Below are 26,950 nucleotides of genomic sequence, written 5' to 3'. Positions count from 1 at the left end.
CTCAGTCTTCTTGGACTGTAGCCAGTTCTGCATATTACTCCAGGAAGACTGATTCACAATGGAAAACCACTTATTCCAAACTTTCAATTCCCCTTTCATAAAAAAACAAACTTGTTCACATACTGTACAAATTAAATCTCACACATCTGCCTCAATCCAGGAGAGGTCTCCAATGGATGTAACACGATCTGTTTCTTAAAATCCCTTTTGAAAGTGAGTTAAGAATGCTGGGCTACAACTGCATAAACTCTGTAGCTGTGTGGCATTATAGTACATCATGTAATGTAGTTAAATTATTCAGGCAGAAAGGCAGCGCTGGTAATAGCTACAGTCACTTGGAATAAATGCTTCGTAAAGTAATTAAAAACCATTTCTGTCTATAAATTTTAAGTTTACACACACACACACACACACACACACACACACACACACACACACACACACACACACACACACACAAAGAAGTATCAGTTTGAAGGAGTTAATAAAGAGATAAATGCCACCTTGATGAATCATTTGTGGTTTGTACTTGGTGCAGTACTTCGATCACACCCAGAGGGCTCTGCTGTGCCTCATCTTGATGGCTCTGCTCTAATCAGATGGCACGTACGACGTTTGTGAAACCACTGCATGACGTCAAACGTCCGGGTTGACAATAATGTTTTCCCTAGGACGGCGAAGTTACGGCCCGCCCTACTCTGCCTCTGATTGGTTAGTACCCGTTGCCTTCGTTGGTTGGGTTCAGTGAGATTGGTCAGGATTAGTGTAAGAATGTCATGGTAAGCCAATCAGAGGCAGAGTAGGGTGGGTCATGACTTCGCCTTCCTAGGAAAACAACGCATCACAATTGTGATTTGTGTGTTACTTACGGAAATGAGATGACAAGCCCAACGGTAGTCTGAAAATTCACAAGAAACTGATGAGAACGACGAAGTAAGCGGACAGGTAAGCTACAACTGTATTATCACAGTTTACCGTCACGGCTACTGATTCGTCTTATTTCTCATAAGAAGGACGGTGTCGACGGTTGGCGTCAGGACGCTGGCTAACTTACTGTGACAGCAACAATGCTCATGGTTGAAACTCGAGTCCCACTCCAAGTTGTGACTGCATTCCGTTGTTTTGACTGTATAATGATTAACTTTACCTTAACAGAACTGTAAAGAGATAACGCTGTCATTTCTCAGACGCGGTTTATCACCTGCCTAGCCTCAGGTAGCTGTCTAACCAGCTAACGCAGCTAGCTGACCTACGAGCAAAACCAAAAACAACCCAAAAAAATAAGCCACATGTAAAGCTGACAGCTTCATAAGCAGCCAGCAGCTTTGACTATATAGTTTGTCAGCAAATTATGGCAGGCTGTTTATATAACAATATGTCGTAATACAACAATAATAATAATAATAATAATATAATTAAATATTTAAACAGGTGTTTGTGCTAATGTCATTAACAGTTGGACCATTGCTGTTATTGATGACGCAATTCAACATATTGACCTCTACCTATCACATGGATTACAATAATGTTCATGTATCATTTCCAATGACAAAGGATATTATTGACAAAAGAGTCCATAGAATTCAAATTGTATATCAAGATGGAACAAAAAATGGAAAATTAAAGTTTATGAGAAATTAGGGTGTTTATTTTAAAGGCCATGTATTGGGACAGTACTTATATACTAATACTTATCCCCCCCATTCGATACTACCACAATACCTGGGTGTACATTTGATACAGAATCGATTCTCGGTTTAATGAATAGAAAAGGGTGCATTATTTTCAGTCTCTTGCTCCATTAAACTGTGTGCCAAACCATTCATTGATGTTCTTAGAGTCCACTGAAATACAATATGTCACATAACTGGTAATTAAGAGAAATAGTTCAAAGCATTTTATTTTAAAAAGGTTAAATACACCAATAAATGAACTAAATTAATTTGTAAAGATCTTACAATCTCCTGCCTGTATGAGAATAAACAACTGAGGGAGAGGTGGAGTGCTCAGCTGTGTTAGTATTAACTTCTCTGCTACAAAAATGCAGGGGCAGGGTTGTTGAGGTGAGACAGACTGAGCACAGTTATTTACTTCACCTCAGAGTTGGTTTAAGTTGTTAAATACTGTAGTGTGTGTTGGCCAGCCAGTGTTGTTTGTTACTGCTGAGTTTGCTGTTCCACTAATGTTAGTCCATGAGGGACAGTGTAGAAAGTTCACAGTATACTTCACATTCCTCTCGTAAAGGGTATTATTATTTTTAGACATTAAAATCGAGAAAGGCTTGCATAATCTGCCATTTTTTAAAGATGAACTACAAAATAACGCTAGTGTGTGTGCTGTAGACTATCTGAGTGTACCTGCAGTTGAGTTCTGCTATTTTCATTCTGCATCATATGCTTTGATTTTCAACACAGGCTGCTATCAATAACACAAAGGTGAGTTAGATAGGCAGGGAAAAACCTGCTCATATAAAAATCATCATATCAGCTCAGAAGGTATGAGGTGGGAGCTAACCCTAACCCTAACCCCAGATGGACTACTTTGCATTCTTCATAGGTTTTAAACTAAAATCATACACATGTTTAAATTTTCCAGGTGTTAAGGTGAGACATGCCCCACCCAAACCTACCTCTTTGAACACATTTTCATTTTCACATTTGACATTTAAGATTGAAGAAGAGCTGAACTACTGCTGGACTTTTGTCTGTGCTTAAAGTTGAAAATACAACATGACCGTGGCGTAACCTTACGGCTCTAAATTTAGAATATGGCAGAACTGTTGACAATCTGACACCTCTGGTTGGTAGAAGCATTTTTCCACAAGAAACCATGGATCCAGAAGCAAGCTGTTGTTTCTGCACCTTACTTATACCCACACTCTGACAGATGAGATGAGTACATTATGTTCTTATGTTTTCAAGTGTTAGACATCTTCTCAGAATTTTGGTGTTTGTATCAATACCAGGAAATGTGTAAACCTTATATGGAAAGAGTGGTGGAAGCAGCCTTGAATACAAAGTTATATAAGTGACAGAAAGAGACATCTCAGGGGTTTTTCTTGGCTCTGTGGTCTTGGCCTTGTTGCATGAGTTTTTGGCCTCTGCTTTTTGTTTTTGTTGAGGAAGTCCCCCCTTTAGGATGCCTCTGAATCCATTTTAACCTTAGAGAGGGTCTTTTTACTATTACATTACACTTTATTAACTTTTCCTTTTCGTTTCCTGTAATACTCATGCATTACAAGAATAATACATGACTGTTCTTTGTACTTTCTAACCAAATTTCCTGCCGGTCATTTGACTGGTCTCTCTTTAAGATAACAACTACTCCTCCCCTGGGATTGGCTGACAGTAGAAAAAAAAAAAGATTTAAAATAATAGGAATAATGTAGAATAGCTCCTAAGGATAAAAATGCAATGCTTTGTTGTTTTTTTTGACATTTTGGAAAGGTCTTGTTCAGTTTCCTGATGCTCTACTGAAGTTATGTGTTCTGCTCCTCCTCCAGTCAGTGTCAGCCATCCTGGAGTGCCACCAAGCACCTTCACCACACATACACAAATAAATCCGTTGATATCCGGCTGTCTGGAATTCCTGACTAAATAGGCCCTGAAGAACTGATATAACGACAGCTGGTGTTATAAGCCACGCTGAATCTGTCTCCCTAAGCAGGCTCAGGTTGTCCCACGTGTAGATTTTGGGAGGCCTGTTTGAAACCTGCGTCAGAGGTTAGAAGAACAGCCGTCCCTTAGTGCCATATCCACACTATGGGGGTGTCAGAGCAAACACTTCACATGCATTAAAGGCGGGCTAGGTTAGGGACACGAAAAGATGCAATGATGTTTCATGTGAAAGTTGGGGTGTTTGTTTGTTTGCGGGATCTGATGTATCCAGACAGTGTTGGTCAAACCGGTTATATAGCCACAGCTCTTTGAACTGGTGTCCAGTTATTGTGATGCAGGGAATTTCTTAAGTGGCCTCTGAATGCAGCAAACAGATGCTAATCAACCAGCCGCTCGTTCTCAGATTGTCCTCACTTCTAACCACAACTTCTCTCTTTTGTGTTTGTCTCACATCCAGGTTGCTGGTTCAGATGAGGAGGGCTTGTCTGGTTGACCCTGTGTGTTGCCCCCCGTTGCCATGGCAACGTTTTATCTCCCTCCATTCCTCCTGCTCATTTTTCTGTCCTGCTTTGCTCTGTTGCTCCTGACACTCCTTCCCTCTGTTGCCCCCTCTTTTCCCTTTTCCTCCTCTCCTTCCTCACCTTGGCCGTCGCCGCCCTGCGGCCCAGGTCAGTCCTGGGCAGTCCGGCTCCACGCTGGCCTACACCTGGACCTGGAGGAAGAGGATTTTGAACAGAGCTCCGTGGACTTCGACGTGATAGCCAACAGGGTACAGTGCTTCATTAACACTTCATCTGATAGGTCTGATCATGTTTGGGCCAGTTTCTGTTGACCACTTGGCCACCATAGGCTGGGACTCTCTCAAGGTTCTGCATTGATTGAGCTTTAATCTTTCTTTAAGTATGCCCAACACTGCTGTTTAGCTTTTTAAAAACTGTTTAAAATGTTGTTTTTTTGTTAAGCTCCCCATTTGTATTGTATTCTCTGCAACAACCCAATTTCTCTGCACAATTTATAGCAATTGGATCTAATCTGTTTTAAAGTTGTATATATCAGGCTAAAAAACACCAGATGTCCTATTTACAGTCACAGTTTTATTTGCACTTATTCACAATATTCTCTTCACCTCAGATAGCAGAGCAGACTGGACTGCAGAACCAGGGCCAGATAGGACAGCTGGAAGGTCACTACTTGCTGTGTTCTCCTGAGGCTGGCGTCGGAGTTTGGAGTGAGAGCATCCGGCCAGGGGACATTCTGGCAGCCCACCCTCATGTCCTGTGGTACTCGCAGGAGAGACTGCTCAGTCGCTCTAAGAGATCGATGGCCTTCAACGATCCCAGATACCCTAAACAGTGGCACCTGGTGAGGATGTAGATGACTGTACGCCATATGGTTTTGCTCTCTTATTTGTCTAGTTGCCAGTTTTCCTTTTGATTAGTGTCAAAAGTGAACATGTGGTATTTGAATAATTTACCAGTCAGGAGTCTGTTTTACACATGGCCCTTTTTGTGGTTTAATCCGCTTGTTGTCAGGGAGAATACACAGTGAACGTTTAAGAATAGGCACAGATCAAGACTTTATCTAGTCAAGACATTTTAAATATTACTTGCAAATATCTACCAACAAATGTAATGAATGATGCTCAGTGAACAGGGAACCTACTAGAGTAGGTCATGAATGCAATGACACTCCTTGCTCTTTTCATTTATTTACACACAGCATCCTGTATGCATAAAGGGCTTGGTAAAAAAAATCATTATCTTCAGTCCCATTATTCTTATCTTCCAGCTGTTAGACAGCTCTGCCAAAGATACAGGAGCATGATAAGAGCAACTTATTCAGTTTTGAGACAAGAGAGCAGACGATTTCTCCTGTGAGCACAACAACAGACCCCGGAAGTGGATTTCAGGATAAAAATACCTCATAGTGATGCTTTTTCTTTTTTTTTTAATTTCCTCATTCACATACCTCCTTCTCCTGTTTACATGACCTAATTCTCTCTTCCGTTGTATTGTTCTTGCAGCACAATCATCTCACTGAAGGTATGGATATCAACGTGACAGGCGTGTGGGAGCACAACATCACCGGCCAAGGAGTCACAGTGGTGGTGGTAGATGATGGGGTGGAACACACCCACCAGGATATCCAGCCCAACTATGTAAGTCGAAAACTGTGACAGTGACTCCGTTCCATGATCAAGAATAAGTCCTTTCAATTGGATTATAAATAGGTGGAAAAATCAACTGTGTGTCTCTGATGTGGCTCTATGTTTTTGGAGAGAGTAGGGGATTAAGCAATGAGGATGTTTACCAGCAAGACTCCGCTCACCAGTTTTTTTTTTCAATCACCTGAATCACCTGCAAGGCGGACATAAAGTTACCATTCAAGAAAAACTGCTGTGCTTGCCTTTATTTAAGCTGATCCATGCACCTTCTAGAGCAGAGAATAGCTCCAAACTAAAGAGAGTGTCACTCACGGCAAAGAGGAGGCATGGTTTGGTATTGTGATTCAAGGAAGTAACAGCCAGGGAGAAAATGGAGAAGGTAGAGGCAGAAAAAGGTGACAGTACTTGAAATTGATCATATTCAGATAATGAGCACAGTTTCGCATAGTAGTTGCAGTCTTTGTGTCACTGCTGCTCCCAGTCCGAATAGAAGCGCAGCATTTCCAGTCAGACTTGTTTTTCCTGGCACAAAATGAAGTACATTGATTTTGTGTCCCATCTCAGAGTCCAGAGGGCAGCTACGACCTGAACTCCAACGACCCGGATCCCATGCCTCATCCAGACGTCCCCGGCGATAACCACCATGGGACGCGATGTGCCGGAGAGATAGCAGCAGTTCCCAACAACAGCTTCTGTGCCGTGGGAGTTGCCTATGGCAGCAAGGTGGCAGGTACAGACATGAACATTTCAATCAGCGCTGTCGTCTTTCCACCGCTTTGTATTTATTATGTTGAATAAAACCCAGGCTACAGGGCCGTCCACACTGAGAGCGATAGCTAGAACGACAACTTTGTGAGCGTCCACTCTGAGAACCATAATGTTCTGTAAACAGCGGTGTCCAGTACACACTGCACACTCCAGCTGTGTCTGCAGCTAATTATTGATAAGCTGTTACTGCTGTAGTATCTTGTTCAGAGAGATAATAAGAAAAGGTTCAGAGGTGGGTGGCGATTCGGTGTGTTGATCAGAAGTATTTCAGACACTAGTTGCAGTGAAGTTTCAGTATTTACAGACCAAACTGACCCGCAGCAGATGTTGAAGCGCGGTGTGTAAAAGTACACCGCTGACTCCTCCATCCACTTAAACTAGAACCACATTTAAAACTATATATTTATAGTTATCATTGTAATTATCCTTCTCAATGTTGACTGCCCTTAAGACTTTGTTCTGTGTGGTGAAACATCTCTCTCCTTAGGTATCAGGGTTCTGGACGGCCCACTGACTGACAGCCTGGAGGCCATAGCCTTCAACAAGCACTACCAGGTCAATGACATCTACAGCTGCAGGTAACAAGCATATATCTATCTGTTTAGGTATTTCTATAAGAGAAGAGGCTAATAAATATGTCACAAATGTGTGCAAATGTTCCTCCATTTCACAAGCTCACATCAAACCTTTTAACCTTCTTCCAGTTGGGGTCCTGATGACGATGGACGCACTGTGGACGGACCCCATCCTCTGGGCAAGGTGAGAGAATAATTTCTGTGTGTATCTTTTTGTCCTGCAGAGGGCATTAGACTGCCGCAGATCACCTCGAGCAGTGGACCTGTTGAAGCTCTGTGTGTTCAGTGCCTCCAGTCGCTCCATTTTTCTCTGGCTCTTGATTGTATCAAATGTAACGCTTCTTTTTTAAAATCCCAGAAGCTAATCAAAGTCAATGATTAATTATTTTCTTTCCTCCGCAGGCGGCGCTGCAGCATGGAGTGATTGCTGGCAGACGAGGCTTCGGCAGCATCTTTGTGGTCGCTAGTGGCAACGGAGGTCAATATAATGACAACTGCAACTATGACGGCTACGCCAACTCCATCTACACCATCACAATCGGTAAGACACAATCTGAGGTGTGCAACTGTTTGCTAGTATACATTCTCTGCTTTTTGGATGTGGACATGTGCACTTTAATAATGTGCGCTGTAATAATCGTGTGTGTGTGTGTTGCAGGAGCAGTTGATGAGAATGGCAGGATGCCCTTCTACGCTGAGGAGTGTGCATCCATGCTGGCTGTCACCTTCAGCAGCGGAGGGAACAAGCTGAGGAGCATTGTAGGTCTTACATGACATATGCACAAACAGACGCACACAAACGATGCCTAGACTAGAAAACACATGATTGGTTGCTAAGGGAACAGTAAGAAAGCAGGAAGTCAGTGACGAGCAATCAATCAGTCTCAGTGAATGAGGGTGCTTTCACATCGATGTGTTCATTTGTGGTGTGAAAGTGAAGCACATCAACCTCTGGAGACCTCATGATCTCAAATGCTGAACTACCATTACATGCATCTGCTCATTGTGATTATAAGTAGAGTATACAATTCTGCAAGATCAAATACCGTCATAGCATGTATTTGGGTGCAGAGATTATTTTTGATACATCAGATGATGAAAAGGAGTTTAAACTGGTATGAGTTGAGTTTCCTACTCCATCCACTTAGTGATGGCAGTACTTATAGTAAAAGATGCCTCTTTTTGGTCCCATTTTACATGTGTGTCAATATTCCGGGGGGGGGGGGGGGGCATGCCTTCTCCCCAGCAGAGAAAAGGTTTGGCTGGTAAAAGCCCAAATTTGGTGGCTTCTGTCACATTCTAATCCTACTATTCCATCATATACATTGATCCTAATTATTATGCATTTATAAGCTACCTGATAGCAACCAGGTAGTGAACTGTTAGTTATTTATTGAGACCTTAATTTTGAGCTTCACTATCTTCCTGTGTGTGAGGCTCAGGCACAGCCTACATTTTCCTCACATGATACAGGCCTGTTTTAGTGTGTGTTTGCAGTGCAGCCTAGAGATGGCTCTGCTATAAATACTGCAATGTAAATAAAGATAATTCATTAATTCCTTAATTTATTAAGCTCATAAACATCTGTATGGTGTATATGGAAAATACAGCGCTCTCAGTGGACTTTTTAATAATTACTGCACAATCGTCAAGTAGCTGTCCCTGGTGTTGTCTGAATGAATGAGGATGTCCCCTGTCTGTTTATGTCAAATGCTGAGGCGACTCTCTGCTCTCATTTGGCTGGCAGCCAGCACTTATGGAAAGCTCTGTTATTTATGACATAATGTATGAGGTCAAATTGTAGCAAAGGAGCTGTAAGATCCTCCTATAAATGACATCATCACTACAGTCTTTCTCTTTATTGTTTATCTTATGACCCTGTTTACACTTGGGTTTAAAATACATCTTAGGGGATGAGTTCACAAGTGGATGACGCTAAACAGGGGTTTAAACGACCACCACGACTCACTGTGATCCCATCACTTAAACCACTTGCTGAGGTGGCCTGCGACGCACTTGACCACATATCTTTTGTAGTGTAAACGCTGATAAGTTCTGATGTGCCTCTGGCAAAGACGTAGCAGCAGTATACATCATCCGTGCAGGATGTCGAGGTTGTTACGGTAACCCTTTGAATAGGGCCCTTTGACCTTCTAGCGGACCTTATATTGGCAGTGATGAAATCTGGACATCTTTTGAGACGTGTGATAGACCCAGGTGTTAACAGAGATATGTTTCGGCTGTTAACTTGTGTTTGCTACAAAGAAGCACATTTCAAAACTAAGTGTAAAAGGCCTCAAAGAGAGAGATTTGTAATATGAAAGAAAAAACTGTGGTTGTCTCCTTTGGTCGTCCCTCATGAAGCCTATTAGATACCAAACACAACATGACACAGAAAACAATGTTACTACATTTCTTGAAAATGTTCTTAAAAATGTATTGATGTGACAATTTGTTTGAAAGCTTGTGACGGATCAGCTCCGCGTCAGGAGAGAGCAGAGACTATTTTCTTTCAAAAAGGATAACGGATGATGACAGGAGTAAGGGCCCGTTGAAGTCACTGACCTCTATTTGCCGTTGTTTGTGGCCGTCACCATGGAAACCTAGTTTGTACCAGGAATGTCATTGCCTGTGGGGAAAAGAGATTAGCGGAGATTGGCTCTCTCTGGAGAAGACTGATCCACCACTGACCGCAGTGTACTCATCGGCCATGTGTTTACCACACACTGCCCGTTAGTGTATTATTCTGTAAAGGCCATTTAGAGTCAAACTGGAACAGCTGCCCGCACAAATGAATTTGATCTTGTTCTTTTCATCTTGTTCTGAGTCTGTAAAGACTGGAAAAGTTGGAGAATGGGAAAATTACTTGATCAGTTACAGAAAATTCTGATTTTCGAGATCTGGGGGCAATTTAATCACTTTTTTTTTTTTTTCAACTGATCCTATCAAAAGTATCTCTGTTGGATTGTGTCTTTTACAGGGACTGATGGGTTAAAGATCGTTGATTAGTAAAGCTTTTAATAAATTGCTTTGACTCAGCATAATGACCTGGGAACCTAGATTCAGGTATTCAGTGTTTGAATTGAATGTTGAGTGGCAGAACTCGTCTCCTGATGGTGCCGGTACATCTGCTCTGGATGAGCACGACTGACCCTGCACACCACTGTATGGTAGTTTGAAGCCTTCAACATGGCCTGACAGCTGTTAGAGGAGGCCCATATGTCCTCCGCATGTAAACACAGAGAGGGCTTGGAATTCCTCTGCCCACATCGCTGCGGTGCTTCTGTCAGACAGGCTGTCGCTAATGTGCGCACCAGTGTGCCCTGTTTATGGAAGACGTATGTCACATGTTTTCAGATGTGGGTCCTGTGTATGCATGGGTGGATTTCACTCTGCACATGAAAACTCCAGTGTTGTTTGATTTGCCCGCTGATCTTATACAGAGATGAGAGACAAAGCTACTGTACATTGGTCTTTTTTTTGCCTGCTCATGAATTGAATAGTCCTTTACTGCCGCCTGTCAGGATCCTCTGCATTCCCATTCTCTGTGTATATACATTTTTACTCTTCTACTCTTGGTTTTTATTGGTACAGCTGCTTTTATCTTTCTTTTTACTCCCTTTAATCTTCTTAAAAGCTGAATCTCGTATATCCATGATGTACACAAACTGTGTCAAACTCTGACCACCACCATTGTAAATATATTGTACTGTCTGGATTGCTCCATAACACTGGCGCCTGACCGAAGTGTTCCTTGCTCTTTAGTTTAGATACAGAGCCTCCAAGCTCATAACTAACAATTTTGTCTTGCATATACACTCTGAAGTGTTAATGTATACGTGTGTGTGTGAGTGTGTGTGTGTGTGTGTGTGAGTGCCTTTTATACACTGTTTGCCCTCCTGCCAAGCTGTTGCCACCTTGACACTTGTTTGTATTGTGCAGTTGTCTCCATGGCTATATGCTGTACAATCAACCCATCTGTCTGTCTCTTTAGGTGACATCGGACTGGTCCATGCGGCACGCAACGGGATGTACGGACGGCCACACCGGCACGTCCGCCGCGGCCCCCCTGGCGGCGGGAATGGTGGCCCTCATGCTGCAGGTCCGACCTTGCCTCAGCTGGAGGGACGTCCAGCACATCATCACCTTCACCGCCACCAAGGTAGACCTGATGAAGTTTTTCACTGCATCTGTTATTACTGTATACTGTGTAGCTGCTTTCCACCTGGATACTTGTGTGCAGGAAACTCTGAAACTGTTAAAGGTGCCCTGTGGAGCTTTCTATGTTCACATTTGGTGTGTATCATTGAGGTCCGACAAACATGTTGAATGCATTTCCTTCCTCGTAAAACATTTGCACTTAACTACTACCAACTGTTGATCAGTAGGAAAGCACAAAATCTGTGACAGTACTGTGTATCACTTTGCTTGTATGTGTGCAAAATATGAGGAAAAAAAACAAGAAACCACTTGTAAAAACATTTCTCAGTAGTGCTGCTATTGTGCTAAATGTTGCTCAAAAATTCTGCCTTAAGGTTGATATCAAAAGCTGGATTTAACTATTAGTTGTTTTTATTAGTGTGTTGATGATTTTTCTTTAGTGATTTATTTATAAATAGTCTCTGAAATGTCAAATAGTGAAAAATGCCCATCGCAATTTCACAGGAGCCAGTTGCTCCAGCTGTTCGTAAGTTCAAACTTTGCCCACTAATAAACTGTGTATTTACTAAGTGTTTATTTACACATTGCTAAATTAAAACTGGTTGACAAACAAAAACTAGTTCCTAATTCCTATTAAAAATAAGCTGTAACTTACTATTGACACTTACTAACCCCCAGGTGGAACTGTTGCGTAAGCTAGCTAACAAAGCTAACGTTAGCTTGAAGACTAAAAGAGGTCATAATAGAATATGATGGACATATTTGACCTGACACTTTCAATTTCACAGAAAAAACATGATAAACCCCAAATTACAACATGTAACATCTAACATTAGACTAAATCAAATAACAATTTTTAGCTGAGCGTAATCATGTATTTCCCTTTCACTGTAAACTGCGTGGATACTACTAATTCTAAAACACATTTATCTGTAGGCATGCAGACAGAAATAAAACAAAATCAAATCTACATCCTCAAAGGATCTGCAGTTATCTTTTGGCACCTAAAACTGTTATTTTTGGTTGTTAGGTTAAAGAATGTGATTCTAACAGTGACTTCCTGTTTATTACATAGTTGGTTGCGTCTACAGATGTTTCCTAGCAACTCTACCTAATACATTTTGTAAGTTTTAATGTCGTAACCTGATTTAGTAAATCAAAAGTTTAAAACTTTTTAGTAGAATAACTTCAGCGGGGGTTTCCGCACTTAGTGATGAATTTCAAACAGCCTGGGTCAACCCAGTCCAGAGTTTGAAGTGACATTTTAAAGTTACTTGTTTTGTCCAATAGACAATCCAAAACTAAAAGATGTTCAATTTACTATTAAATAAAGTCAGTTTGGGAAATCAGTTTAACTCTCAATTGTTTTAGCACTACTGATCTCATCAGTATGCAATGTTCAATGTTTTCAGAGGGTTACTGGCCTCTTCAGTTAGGGATGTGGTATCTTTTCCACATAGGGACAGATATGAGAGTACAGATAACCTGATAACCACCATAATCATACCTAAAAACAAAGCTATTGCTTGGAGAAAATGGTATCTCTGTTTGTTTGAATGAACATGACTGGATAAGAGCAAAAACATGTAACATGACTAAGACTTTTTTTTGAATATTTGTTTTAAAAGTGTGACAAGAATGCAGACTGGAAGGTGAACGGAGCTGGTTTCCATCACAGCCACCAGCACGGCTTCGGCCTGCTCAACGCATGGAGACTCGTCAATGCTGCCAAGGTACATTCAGACACACAAGTATCACTAAAAAATGGGTTAGTCTAGGAAATGACAAAAATAAATGTATAATTTCCACCTGAAGTTACCAGAGCCTGCAATTGTCTCTCTTCTGTCTTTCAGGTATGGGAGTCAGTGCCCTTCCTGGTGTCTTATCAGAGCTCAGTAACAAAAGAGGAAACATCCATCCCGACCTATCCCAAGGAACTGGTTCGCACCTGGGCTGGTAACTAAACATTTGCCCCCCTCTCTCTCTCTCGCTCTCTCTCTCTGTCTCGCTCTCTGTCTCGCTCTCTCTCTCTCTCTCTCTCTCTCTCTCTCTCACTCTCTCTCTCGCTCTCTCTCTCTGTCTCGCTCTCTCGCTCTCTCTCTCACTCTCTCTCTCTCTCTCTCTCTCTCTCTCTCTCTCTCTCTCTCTCTCTCTCTCTCTCTCTCTCTCTCTCTCTCTCTCTCTCTCTCTCTCTCTCTCTCTCTCTCTCTCTCTCTCTCTCTCTCTCTCTCTCTCCCTCCCTCCCTCCCTGCTCCTCAGTCAGTCTGTCTGTCCATATTAGGTAATGTTCCCTTGTTTATGTGTTCTTGCGTCCACATTGAAATACTGGGTGAGATTTTTCCAGATTGCCCCGATTTGTTTTTTTTCTTCTTTCCCCCTCCTTTTTTCTCCATTTTCTCCTCCCAATCTGTCTCTGTATTTTACAGCTCCTCTCTGTTCATTCTCAGTAGTTTTTCTTCCTCCTTTAGCTTCTCACTGCTCTAACTCCCTCATATTTGACCGTCTGTGTATGCGATCTGTCTCTGTTTCTCCCTCACACGCACTTTTTCACATATGCTCATGGTGACCTCATTCTTGCAGAAACATTTCCTCCTCCCTCGTCTCTTTTCTTCTCCTCCCTTCGATCTGTATCTTCCCTTTTTTATGGCCTTGCGGTCAGGAGCGCAGCCAGAGGGGTGGGTGTGTGTGGGTGTGTGTGGGTGTGTGTATGCATGTATGTGTGTGTGTATGTGTATGTGTGTGTGTGTAGTCTCATGCAACAGGAGTTGCTTAAGGACAAATCAAGAGTTGCTGACAGTTACAGAGGAGACTTAACAAAAATGTTTCTGGGCTTAATCTCAAAAAGAAATGAAATGATATCAAACTACCACTACATACATTTTGTCATTTATATCTCTGTTCAATCAGTCAAACATCAGACAAGCTTTTTCATCACAGTCAGCATTCAGGTCTGCTTGTCAAACCACTCAGTTGGTATATGTTTTGGCTGCCTTATTGACTAATGCTCGGTCCCTTAAGAATTTCAAGCTGCTCCCTTCCCATGTGAACACAGTCTGTACTAATGTACAATTGTGTGTGTGTGTGTGTGCTGTGATTGGCTTTGACTGAAAAATAACAACCAGTCAGGTCCCGGTGGCACTGTTAATCCAGTTGTTTTAGAAACAAGCAAGTGTGTTTCTAAGTGAAAGCTGTGTGTGTGTGTGGTTGTACAGACAGCATAACGTCATGCTAGTGAAGAGCTGACGCACCAAGCTGCTCTGAAGTGAAAGAAAGCAAAAGGGAGAAGTTGGTAAAGATGTGACAACAGCTGGAATTTGAATTTGGGGAAGAAGAAAAAAAAAAGTGAGAGGGGACAAAATGTTCTGCATCAAGGGGCATTAAATCTCTCTTTCCTTGTCACCAAAGCATGCAAAGTGTTTGTTATCACATATAGAATTTATTTGAGCTGAGAGATTTTCTTTTAATATAGATTTGTCTGAAGTGAAGATGAAAACGCAGTTGAAAAGTGTAAAACTGAGCCAGAGTGGTTAGTTTATGGGACGTGTCAGTGGAAAATATGACTTTTAATGAGAAGTTAGCTTGTAAAGCCCAACACGCACATCAATAATTTAATTAGATTCAGTTTTATAGCATAGCATCTGTATTACAATCACACCATCACCCCAACCCCAACTTCCCTACATCTGCTTCTGCCCTGTCTCCTCTCTCCACTTGTCTCTCCATCTCCTCCCCGTCTCTCTTCATCATGTCCGTCTCTCCTTCAACACCTCTACACTTGACACTCCTCGCTCCCTCGTCGCCCCGCGTTCCTCCCCTGCCCCGAGGATGTGTGCATCCCTACATGGTCAAGGAGCACCACGGCTCATTACTAGTCAGAGCCCAGGAAATACCGAGAAATTACTAGACACTTGCAGTGGGAGGGCAGGAGGTGGTGAGGACAACTGACTAATAAGTGTCCAACAAGTTCTGAAATTACCATATTTTAAGTTTAAAAGGCTAAAAACACATAATTTTACCGTTGTTAATCTTATAGGTTACACCCATGCGCACACACACACACACCAACACGATACAGTCATATTACAGCATCAGTCTGACTGATCACACTCACCTCCCTTACAGGCACATGACTAAGCTGCTCTCTTTCTCTCCCTCAGTCTCTGCTGCTGACCTGACAGAGTCTGGAATGCAGACGCTGGAGCATGTGGCCGTTACCGTGACTATAACTCACCCATGTCGTGGCAACATGGAGATTGTGTTGATCTGCCCCAGCGGTATGACGTCAGTCATCGGGGCGCGCCGTGCCGTCGACAGGTGCGGGCACACACACACATGCCTGCACACATATGCACCGGTATCGCTTTGAATACAGTAAAACAAAAAACAAAAGAGTGTGTTTTTATTATAGTGCAATCAGTTTATTAATATATAACGGCAGCACTCTTTAAACTTACACATGTACCTGTGCTCATATCATAAATAATGTTTGTGACTAGTGTCTAATAATGTGGCCTCTTTGTGTTTTGCACACAGAGATGCTGCAGGCTACCAGGACTGGACCTTCTCCACCGTGCGCTGCTGGGGAGAGAGAGCCGAAGGCCAGTACCAACTCAAGATATCTGACCACAGTAAGATGCTGATACACACACTGACACACATCACCAGACATCCCAACTGTCCCGGAAGTCTCCTGCATATTGATAGCAGCTCCATAACGGCTGCAAATGAGACACAGTCTCCTGGAATCTGGAGCAAGACTGCGTGCTAGAAAGTGACTGTGCGTGCCTGTGTGTGTTTGTGTGACTATAAATGCAGTGTGTGTGAGAGCAAAACGTCCTGATAGCTCTGTGTTGCTCCTTAGAAGACCAATTGCACCCCCCCCACCCCAGACCGACACTGATCAGAATCTCATGGCAAACACAACCACTGTTTCCTTGTGACCTTGTTTACATGACCTGCCCACACACTGACCTGTCTCTCTGCTCCTGTAGAAGAGCCGTCGTTTCAGAAGTGTGCCGCTGAGGGAGTGTTGAAGCAGTGGAAGCTGACCCTGTATGGCTCCTCTATGACGTTCAGCGAGGTCAACGAAAGACAGAGGTATGACCTTGCAGGCTTTTCATTCCTAGGTTACTGACAGCTTCAGTTTAGCTTGTTTTTAAAAGGTGTGTTTAATAGTGGGTGTTTATTGAGTGGACATTTATTTGTTCATGATACATCAGTGTATCTTTGTATTATGTATGGATACTTAATTGCTGCAGATGCTTGTAGAGTGAATGCTAGCAAGATGTTTTGCTGACTGGCTGTGCTTTGATTGACAGGCTGGTGGAGGAGGCGATGAGCGGCAAGTATCTGGACAGCAATTTCTCTCTGCCCTGCCCTCCAGGTCTGAACATCCCTCCAGAGATCTTCAGCCCCTTTACCTCCAACACCCTCAAGGTAAGTGAGCCAAAACCAACTGACATACATTTATTTATTCCCAAAAAAGTGAAGACTGTGTCACTTTCACACGAGTGGAAAGAAATGTAAAAACTGTGACATTACTTCAAACAAACTTTAAGTGTTTTTCAACATCTGTAATATCTGAATTCCAGAAATATCACTGTCTCCAGATGTGTTTTCCCCTCTGAGATTGTATCATTAAATGTGATACATTTTCTGTCAAAGTCAGAACACAATAAAATTGCATCTAATTACAGTATTTAAAATGTTCTTCTAAAACTAAATCATATTGGAAGAAACTATACTTTACTGCTTTTTAAAAATCTACATCAAATGAACCTTTTTTATTCAGTTTTAAAAAAACAACTATTCAGCCGTAGGGAAAAACTATCGGGTGTGGTTTTTAATGTCACTATTTGCATTATGGGTTAAGTTAAATGGAGAGATTAGCGTAAATTAAGTTCAATTTTAGGATCTGTGGGATTAGATCACCTCCACTGGAAAGTAGAATCTTTTTTTCCAGCGCTGACTGACTTTCTTCTTGTCGGAGTCATAAACAGTTCAACTATTGTCCTTTACTGTAATGTTAATTTATGACGTGATCAAATGATTAAGTTTGACATGAAGGAGAAAATGTGTCTGTTCTGTGCATGTGATCAGGAATAGCATCTGGAAAATGACATAATGTGATTAAACTTTTTTATGTGGTTTGGTGAGAGCAGCCATCTCATATTTGGAGAGGCTTAAAGGTGCATTTGCCTTCCTTTTAACCAAGCTGCTAATTGATGCCATAGACATCCAGTAATTGATCAAAGCCAGCTGATCCCATCCCTCAGATTGCACATAGAGACATAAAAAGGCCTTTTAAGACTTAAAACAGGAAAATAAACTCCTCCAACAACCCACTGCAGCTAAACCAGGAAGAAATATCAATGTTTTGTAGTAGTTCTTGTTTTTTGGCATCCACCTGATCCACATTTCCACCTATTGGTGCTTTAAAGGATCCAATGCTGAATGCTGGATCCAGCTGCAGTCCTGCTGTTGTGATTAACCACCTCTGCTGTATCTCTTTCCAGTTCCTGCTGCTGCTGGGCTGCTTTTCTCTCTTCTGGTCTCTCTACTACACACTGGAGGTCACATTGGCCCACCTGGACCTCAGGGGCCTACTATGCCTGCGCAAGAGACGGGGAGGTCACTGGTCCAGGAGGGGGCGCCGAGGGAGAGGAGTGGAGGAGGCAGTGGTAGAGGAAGAAGAGGAGGACAAGGAGGAAGAGGAGCGAAACTCAGGGATGGAGATGAACACAATACGGGACACCGAGGCCAAAGTGCCACTTTTCAGTGGAGAGGTGGTGGCAACATAGCACTGAGCCAGCTGAAGGGTCCTAAAACCTCTCACTGCCTGTGCTTATGGGACTTCTCAGGCTTTCACCCTCTACTCCTCACACACGCCCAGCCTCCTGCAACCTGGCTGACCCCAGTCAATCTCGAACGTGTTGGTGAGGGGTCAAAGAATAGACTACTGAAGAGTGGACACTTTGTCCTTCTCTGCATTCCCCAAACACGTGGCCTTGTATGAAAATCTGTATTTGTGCCGTGACAGGAAAGTGTGTGTGTGTGTGTGTGTGTGTGTGTGTGTGTGTGTGTGTGTGTGTGTGTGTGTGTGTGTGTGTGTGTGTGTGTGTGTGTGTGTGTACGTGTGTGTGTGTGTGGTTGTGCGTGTGTGTGTGTTTCTTATACACTCATGACCCATCCCTCTTGCCAGTCCTGGGGTAAAATTCCCATCCCAAGATTATGATTAGGTTAAGTTCAGAACTGAAGAGGAATCTGATAGGGTTTAATGGTGTAATTGCATGTGTGAAAGTATGTATACAGGCTTGTCCGTGCAAATGTGTACTCACATACATTGAGGATACACTTTACGGACACCTGTGTGACCATCAAAGCAAGAGGAAGACAAAAATATATTGTGCACTACAGTAAGAGTCTGCTGTATTAGAGAGTGTAGCGTGTGTGTGTGTGTGTGTGTGTGTGTGTGTGTGACATGAGTACATGTACTTGTAACATTCAAGGTCTTCCATGAAAAAGTGTTTTTGAGAGGATACTTGTGTATTTTTAAGATTAAGATTTATTTTCTGAGCTGTGATTTGACGCATTTGACTTTTAAGTCGTGGATTCTTATCTGTGGGTTATCAGCCAACTACTGAAAAAACTTGAAGTGGGATTTTCAAGTGTGGGATTTGCATATGTATTTTTTTATGGAGTGTAATATATACACGATGTGTGCCTACTGTACAGATATATACCAAGCGATTTATGATTTATACAAAGTGTTTTTAAAAAATGTATTAAAGAGTTCTACTTTTTTAATGTAACGGAGTGAGTGGAGTGAAGTTGGAGACTGTGTTTTGCTGTGCAAGTCACAGGTGACCTGATAGATAATAAAAGACTGTTGATGGAATATTCTTTCAGAGGATTGTTGAAGTTTTTTAAAACCCACCTACACACACTTGAATCAGTAATACAATTTGTTAGCCGTAGTTATAAAGATAGAGGTTCTGTATGTGTGGTGTAGCAGAAATTATTAGCATTGAACATTAAGTGTAGTTAATGTCATTAGCTTTGTAAGCATTTGAGCTGAAACACATATTGACTGTGCAGTATTGACATTACCATTTATAGAACACCAATGCTAGCATGATTGAAATCGCAGAAATATTTAAGATGAATGGAATTTTACATTAGCATTGGCTAATTAGCATTAGCATATGCATTAGCCATAACTTTTTGAAAAAGGAATGGGCCACATTTTAAAAGTAAAATCCCTAAACTGGTAAGGAAGCAGACAACTTATTAAGTCAAATAATGGGTTCATATTATTAAAGCCTGTTAAAAAATAATCACATGCACTTACATGTATGAAAAAGTTATTTATTGCTGTAAGTATTCCTCCTCCATACTATCGTGAAGAGAACCCTTCTTAGTATAATTCCATTGAAAGATAAGGAAATGCAGGACACAGACTGTGGAACATTCCCCATTTTTCACATGCCTAATTTATATGGTCATATGAGAACTGTTTCAAGACAGACTGCTATAAATGTGAACCTACCCTTTTAAATATGAGTAGAAAAGGAAAGATCCGCCTACATTTCAACATTGCAATTCAACAGTTTATAGTGATACTTTTTCCCATCCCTTCTGAAATACCCCGAATCACAAAGTCAATTCACAGATGTATTTCAAAGTCATTATTTAATAGGACAATGTACAAAAATATTGGTGCTGATACAGCAGGTGTAGCATTGTGGGAAGTAGGAATTATTGATCAATTTTGTAACAGTAAAATTAAGGAGAACTGGTGTATCAGGCAGTTGTACCACTCAAATTAGAAGAAAAATAATGTCCCGTCTGAACGCTTCGTAAACACAGATTTATATTTGTGTCAAAATCTGGAACCATTTCGAAAATCTAGGAAACAGATGCCATAATTCAGACATTTGTTTTGCTTCAGAGATGAAACAGTGGTCGCTTATCTGTGATTTGAGAACTGTTTCTTAAACCCTGTAGAAGGAAGGGAACAGCTCAACTGCTCACATAGTCATTTTGCTGTTTTGTTTTTTTTTAAACTCCAAGGCAATGTGTTGGTCATTTTTTATGGTTACTATTTCCGCTTAAGACTACAAACATTCAGTTTTTCTGGTCCTTTTGGAATGGTCACCAGTGCAAGCATCTACATAAGGGGTTCAGGGCGAGTGTAAAGCCTTGGGAATATGGGGCACTTGTTAGAAAATAGCTAAATTCTGAAGCAGGAAATGGTTTATGATAAAAAAGAGAGTTGTAGTGAACCAGTAAGATGCTTACAGACTCTAAGAGGGCATAATGGGCATCAGGGTAAAGGGGCTGAAGTGATTTGGGCAATCTTTGGCTCAGAGATTTTACATGATCTGTCGCGGTCTGCCGTAGCTCATGCCCTCCTGACTGGCACCCTTATTGGACCCCATCTGTAGGCCAATCACATTTTTGCCCGCCTTCAGCTGATCGTCGCTGAAGTCTCGCTTGTTCTCAATCGCTTTCCTGCAACACATCATTGAAAATGTCACAAAAAATAAAGATGAACCCCCACGGTGCTCTGTGAATGCTTGGTGAGGTAAAATGGGGTTCATTTAATAATGGGACTCACTTGAAGAACCAGTTGGGGTCTCCATTGTATGTGCCTTCATCCTTGGTGACCGCCAAGCTGCCCAGAGCTGACAGAGTCCTCTGCACTGCTGCCAGGTCCTTACCTGCCCCCCCACCATACAAATACGGTCATGATTATTAATCCCTAACATTAGTCACATTACAATGTTTTCATACCTGTGCAACCAAAGTGCTTCAATCCAAGCCATGTCTTGTGTTCTCGAATTTAAATGTTTGCAGTACCTGAGGAATGAAGACCATGAAACCAGTCTCACCTTCCCAGAGGTCCACAGTCTGGAACATGTCGGTCTTGGTGACGCCATACTTCTCAGCAGCACTGAGGAACTGGGCGATCTGCTCCATCTGTTTGAAGGCCATGGTTGAGCTCTGGATCTTCTTCACTGGTTTATCTCCAGCGGACAGACTGTTAATCAGCTCGCCCAGGACCTGAGGAGATGAGATGGATGTCATTCATTGTCAAAATCTCATAGTAACATTCTCTTCGGGTCAATATGATTTGCCTTCTTGTCAGCCGTAAAGGGAAGGTAAACATTTAACAGTTTGAGCACACCCACAGATGGATTCAGTCACACATAGGTGACATGTTGTTACATCTAAACAGACTCCGTGCACTCACACATCCGTCTTTCAGCCAAGCCTGGAATCCCATCTTGCCTGCCTCGGGCTTTCCCACACTGGCGCCACACTGACGGTTGATCCACTCCACCAGGATCATCTCCAGCTCAGGGTCGTACTTGCTGTCGATCTTATCCTGAACCTGCCGGCTCATGCCGTAGGATGGACCTTTGTTAGCCATGCCAGTTCCCTGGGAGGTGAGTATGAAATGGAGGTGGGGGTGGGGGATAGAAATGGCAGATGGAGAATATAGTGGAGGAAGATTCATGAGTGAGGCAGTATGGGGAAGAAGAAAAAGAGGGATGCAATGAAATAAAGGGGAGAGAGAAAGAAAACATGTTAGAAAAATGCCTGAATATGAATTGCCTTTGGAGAAAAAGTACATGTAATGCTTCGCAGTTGGATTTTCACTGATATCCTTACCTGCTACCTTCACAATTTTACAGCAGTGTTAATATTTGTGGCAACATAGCTAATATTTTCACATTGCAGTAATATTTGGATGGAGCTTTACGCTAAAACATGCATACTGTAGGTGTGAAAATAATCTCTTTAAAGGAATATTTACTTAAAAATGCACACACAAATACTCCTTGGATCTAGAGTACATTTACCACATGCATGTCCAAAGCGTGGAATTAAGCGCAAAAATGCTCAGCACTCAAGATGAATACCTCTTCCCAGAACGGTGGCATTAACAGCGTTGTGTCTCCTAGTGCACACCATTAAGCCATGTCAGGACATTTGTCTAAGGCACAGTGGTGTACACTGGGAGCTCTATATCAGCCAGCTGAATTTTGCATATTTCCCCTTTTAAACACACACATAATCCCTGATGGACTCTGTCAGCACATATGCACATATCATTGCCAGCACTTTTTTTTTCTTGTTTAATGCTTCTGTATCATTTTTGGGCCAACAGCCAAGTGCAAAACCCATATCAAAGTGCTGTCTGCACCATACAACCTTTGCTGCCATCTTGATGTCAGGTCACTTCAACTTCCTGTTCCTGGGGAGGTTCAAAATTCAAATGTTAAAGAGTAAACCCAGGAGTTCACCGAAGAGGGCTTATCTCTGAGGATGCTGCGATGGGGGAGCTGTAGCCAGGGACAACAGTAAACTGCTGTGTATAAACAATATACAACCTTTTTTCTATTAGTCACATGGATGTTCTCAGTTAGCTGTAATATTCATTGAATTAAGTGACACAATGTCAAGTCGTGCCAAGATTGGACTTACAACTTTTTAATGTTTCAAATAAGTTTTTCCACATTTTGTAACTTGAGTTATTTCCTTTGGTTTTCTCATTATTTCTTCTTTTCTTCCTTACTCCCCCCTTTACTTATTCATGTATCCTTCCTTTTTTTCCTTACAGTCTTTCCTGTTTCAATTGAGCTGAGTGCATGGAAATCCACAAAACTGGGGAATAATTTAGTCTGGTTACTTGAGTATGTTTTTCTGGTAATTCTTATTTTCATTTTTTTTTCATATTGTTGTACTGCTCAGTAAAGCGTTTGGACACTTCTTCCATTGCTGCAAATAAAAATATACTTTATTCTGCATATTAGAGTCTACATGCCAACAGCAGCATTGGATTCCTGCCCAGAGTGTCTGCAGAGTGTTACCACCAACCCCGTTCAATATTCTTTGCATTCCCTGTGGTGCTTTTCCAGGCAGCAAAGAAACCAAACACACATGCTGGGCAACACGCTCACTTACATGTAACCACAAGCTCAGATACTATACTTTATCTCTCTCTCTCTGTTTGCTTTTCTCTCCCTCTCTCTCCCTCTCTCTTCCTTTCTCTCTGGAGCACACGCACGCACGCACCCACACGCACACACACACACACACACACACACCCTTCACTGACATGCGTCATTATATAATCATTATTACAGGGTAATGCTTGTCTGGTATGCTGTTAGCTTGTCCTTTTTTTCCATTGGCCCTCTAGTTTTTAGCCTCATAAACTACTCACTGGACCACAATTGCAAATCACACACACTACACTCTTTGTAGGAAAAGAAACAGAAGTTATGTTCACCACACTTTGCACTCAATGCCTTCTCATGTCTTGACAAGGGAAGAGGAGAGAAGCACTATTTCAGCACATTTTACTTCTCTCTTGAGCTCTGTCCTCTATAAGTCTCTATGTGAGCGTTGCATGACAACCATGGAGACATCACATAATATTTTTGGAGGTTAAATAAGTCCATTAGGGTCTGGTCTCTATTCCTGATATTTATGTGTATCCAGGGACCTGTTGTTATGCTTGGGACCCGGCCCAGATCCAGTAACTCAAGATTATCTCCTAAACAAGCTTCTGTGCTGTCTGGCTGCTTCTCCAAATATTTAAGGTTGTGTTCACTTGACATATTATATGGCAACACATCATTGCAAACCATCTATGATACATTCTTTTCAATTTACACATTTACAGCAAAGCCTATCTATCAGGAAAGGAATGCTGTGAATTCCATTGCATTATCACTGTTACTGCAATTACTCTTTAAGTATTATTACAAAAAGCACCACTGCTGCTGCTGCTGCTTGTGTTACTGCGAGTTGTGCAATGGCATCTATTACACATACTATTCCAACTGGATCAGAATTGAACAATCCATGCATAAAATCTGGTCCTGCAACTAAACTACAGACTAGCCTTTACATGTACTGTGCTAGTAGTGTCACCAGTAGCTTTACTTTATTCCTGCTGCATGTCTAACATCAAAAATGCAATAAAAATTGAGTGAGCAATAGAATAAAAGTGCTATATGTGAGGTGGAGAGAATACAGTACAAAAAAGGAGAGCGCAAACATGACTTCATCACATCTGTTCTTCCATCCATCCATCTCTGAGTTGTGTTTTTCCTGCTATGTTTGTCTATTACCATGGTAAAGCTGCCTCATGCCAGAACAGGAAACCAGTGTGAGGGCTGTGGTGACTGTGGCAGCCTGAGGGGATGTGGCATCATTTGGGCCTCGCCTCCACTACAGTTAACCAGCTAACCACCAAATAATGATTTGGTATGAATAAACTGCCTGTGATTTGTTTAGATAATAGTGATTGTAGTAATTTTATCTCCTGTCAGCAAAAGCTTTTTCTAGTTTAAGTATTTGAAGATGAGCAGTGTGGATGCTCAGTTTGTTTAAGCTTTATATATTCAGGAAATCCTACTGAAGTCATGATCTCTTTTGAGAGACCTAGGAAACAGATTAGATATACTTTTCACACATCACTCACAGACATACTCATTTTCACAAAGAATATGACACATAGCAGCTAGTAAAACTTTAAAGTCCTTTGCGGTTACCAAACTGTCACTTGAGTCATCTGGTTGCAGGATGATCTCCTTGCTAGATGATGTATTGTGTTGACTAATTCCTCAGAGACAAAGCTCTTTTGTTACATTGTTCTGGTTCATGCCAGCTGCAGACAAAACTTCCTTAGACTTCCATGTTTTTTATGAGCGCAGAGAGAATTTTCTCCAGCTGCTGCCAAGATCCTTTATGGCTCTGATTATTCTGACAAACTTTATTGCTGCTGTGCGCCTGAGCTGATGTATTTGTTCTTCTACTGACTCTGATGCGTTGATAGTCCTGTCCGATGCGACTCAACGCCGGAGCTGTGGACCGTGCACACATGTGGTTAATTCCTGGACTTATAAACGACTTGTGCCACTGTACTCTGCTGTGTTTATGTGCTGCCACAGGATTGGCAGTGTAGATAGTGTTATCTGCTCCTGTTCCTGCTGCTTAGTGACTGAGCTGCCCACTGGTACTTCCTTTCTGCTACCGTGGGCCTGAGTTTACTGGAATCACTGGATGTGCTGCCATCTTTAATGATTTGCATGTTATCTTCAGTCAACACAACACAACAAGCTCTTAGACTTTACAGCTGTTTCTTTCATAAAACACCCACCTCCCTTACAATAGATGAAAAGCATGGATTGAGATCCTTTTTTTTCTGTACCCGTTCATTTGTCCATTTGCATCTGTTTTGTAAGATAAACAGTGCATTTACCTGCAAGGAGACATTTCTCTGTCGAAATGAGGGCTATTGTGAAACCCCAGTAAAAGGCAGGTGGCCAGACTCCACATCAGGGCCGCAGTTAATCACATGCAACTCACGTCATACTCACAGATATATACACCCACATTGGATTGATTGCAAAAGTACCTCAAACAGAATATATGATCCCATCTTGTATGCAGAAACAACTTCAGGAAACTTTGATGTGTTTAACAACCATTGATATTTTATAACTGCTCTTTATCTCATAGTCAAATGTGGCGGCATCCCAGCGTCTCTCTCCTTAGATATTTGGGTGGTTCTCCTCCAGAAGGTCGCCATTTTTTTTCAAACATGGTAGATAAAGGAAATGCGTATATTTTATGATTTGAAAAAACAACGCTAAAAAGGCTTTAGGTATTAATATCTGACTGCCTTCTGATTAGCAAAACCATGACTAGATAGGAGACACAGCCCAACCATGACTTTGTCCTACTAACTACCCAAAAATCCAGTTTTTGGGTTTTATCCTGTATGGATGAATAAAAGAAAAAGTATACTCACTGTGTGAAGGAATAGGTCAGTTCTCTGCCAGCTACTGGTGCAGCTTGTGGGGTGAGTACAGATGCTTGACTGAGTGTTTGTATATGCTTCGCAGGGACCTCCCTCTCAAAAATGCCGGCTTAAAAGGAGCAGATGAGGCAAGATGACTTCACTAGTCTACCAAGAGAGAGGGAGGGAGCATGGAGGAGAAATAGGAGGGAGAAAGGGGAAGGAAAAAAGGAAACTTCATCCTTAAAAGGGCATGGCCTTTCAGCAGCTCCCTCTCCCTGCCTCTGTATCCCTACCCCTCAGTCTAGTTAAAAAGCCCAGCCTTATTTGGGTAGAGCTGCTCCATGTAGAGGAGAGACTGCAGCCAGGCAGCTTCGGTTTGGTCAGAGGGAATTCTCCAAATACTTTTACCACATCCCTCCTCGTTCAGAGTGGCTGTGAAGAAGAGGATGGGGGCTGGAGGAAATGGATAGGCGGTGGGGAGGGTGGAGGGGTGGAGAAGATATGGCACTGAAAAAAGACAGAAGGAGACACTGGGTGTGGAAAATAAAATTTAAGGCAAAATGCACAAGCCCTAAATAACTAAGTAGGCAGCAGAATAAAGACTTTGTCTAGTTAGTTTTAGACATTCAGGGAGGTAATAGACAAAAAGAGGGAAGGGTGTGCATAAGGAGAGGATAGGAGAGGTGAGAGGATGGGTGGATGAGGGGGTGAGAAGGAGTAACATCATCATTCAGGCAGAGAACTCCATGTAAGTCCTGGGTGCTCTTCAGTAGCTGCATCCCATGTGTGTGTGTGTGTGTGTGTGTGTGTGTGTGTGTGAGTGTGTGTGCGTGTACCCCAC

The 26,950-nt window shown here is 42.1% G+C and overlaps 2 protein-coding genes across 3 annotated transcripts; one reads left to right on the top strand and one right to left on the bottom strand.

The window, feature by feature from the left end:
* The first annotated feature begins 845 nt into the window (after positions 1-845).
* On the top strand, positions 846-19,176 carry pcsk7 (proprotein convertase subtilisin/kexin type 7). The gene is made up of 17 exons (XM_053320923.1): positions 846-945; positions 4,075-4,386; positions 4,749-4,979; positions 5,641-5,775; positions 6,346-6,511; positions 7,037-7,127; positions 7,254-7,308; positions 7,527-7,665; positions 7,783-7,883; positions 11,119-11,286; positions 12,914-13,018; positions 13,139-13,241; positions 15,443-15,599; positions 15,819-15,913; positions 16,277-16,382; positions 16,604-16,721; positions 17,801-19,176. The coding sequence occupies exons 2-17, from the start codon at positions 4,135-4,137 to the stop codon at positions 18,083-18,085; spliced, it is 2,307 nt and encodes a 768-aa protein (XP_053176898.1). The 5' UTR covers positions 846-945; positions 4,075-4,134; the 3' UTR covers positions 18,086-19,176.
* Positions 19,177-19,959: 783 nt separating this feature from the next.
* On the bottom strand, positions 19,960-26,242 carry tagln (transgelin). Of its 2 annotated transcripts, none has more exons than XM_053320932.1 (5): positions 26,119-26,242; positions 21,541-21,729; positions 21,179-21,350; positions 20,905-21,007; positions 19,960-20,798 (listed from the first exon to the last, which is right to left on the bottom strand). In XM_053320932.1, exons 2-5 carry the CDS (start codon positions 21,718-21,720, stop codon positions 20,660-20,662), a joined length of 594 nt encoding a protein of 197 aa, XP_053176907.1. In that variant the 5' UTR covers positions 21,721-21,729; positions 26,119-26,242; the 3' UTR covers positions 19,960-20,659. The 2 variants fall into 2 exon arrangements, with proteins under 2 accessions (XP_053176907.1, XP_053176905.1); XM_053320930.1 differs by lacking the exon at positions 26,119-26,242 and adding an exon at positions 22,506-22,548.
* Positions 26,243-26,950: the final 708 nt, after the last annotated feature.

This window comes from Scomber japonicus, chromosome 6, assembly GCF_027409825.1.
Source record: "Scomber japonicus isolate fScoJap1 chromosome 6, fScoJap1.pri, whole genome shotgun sequence".
Taxonomy (NCBI): Eukaryota; Metazoa; Chordata; class Actinopteri; order Scombriformes; family Scombridae; genus Scomber; species Scomber japonicus.
Note: the sequence above shows the minus strand (reverse complement) of the source record. Positions and strands in the feature narration are given on the sequence as shown.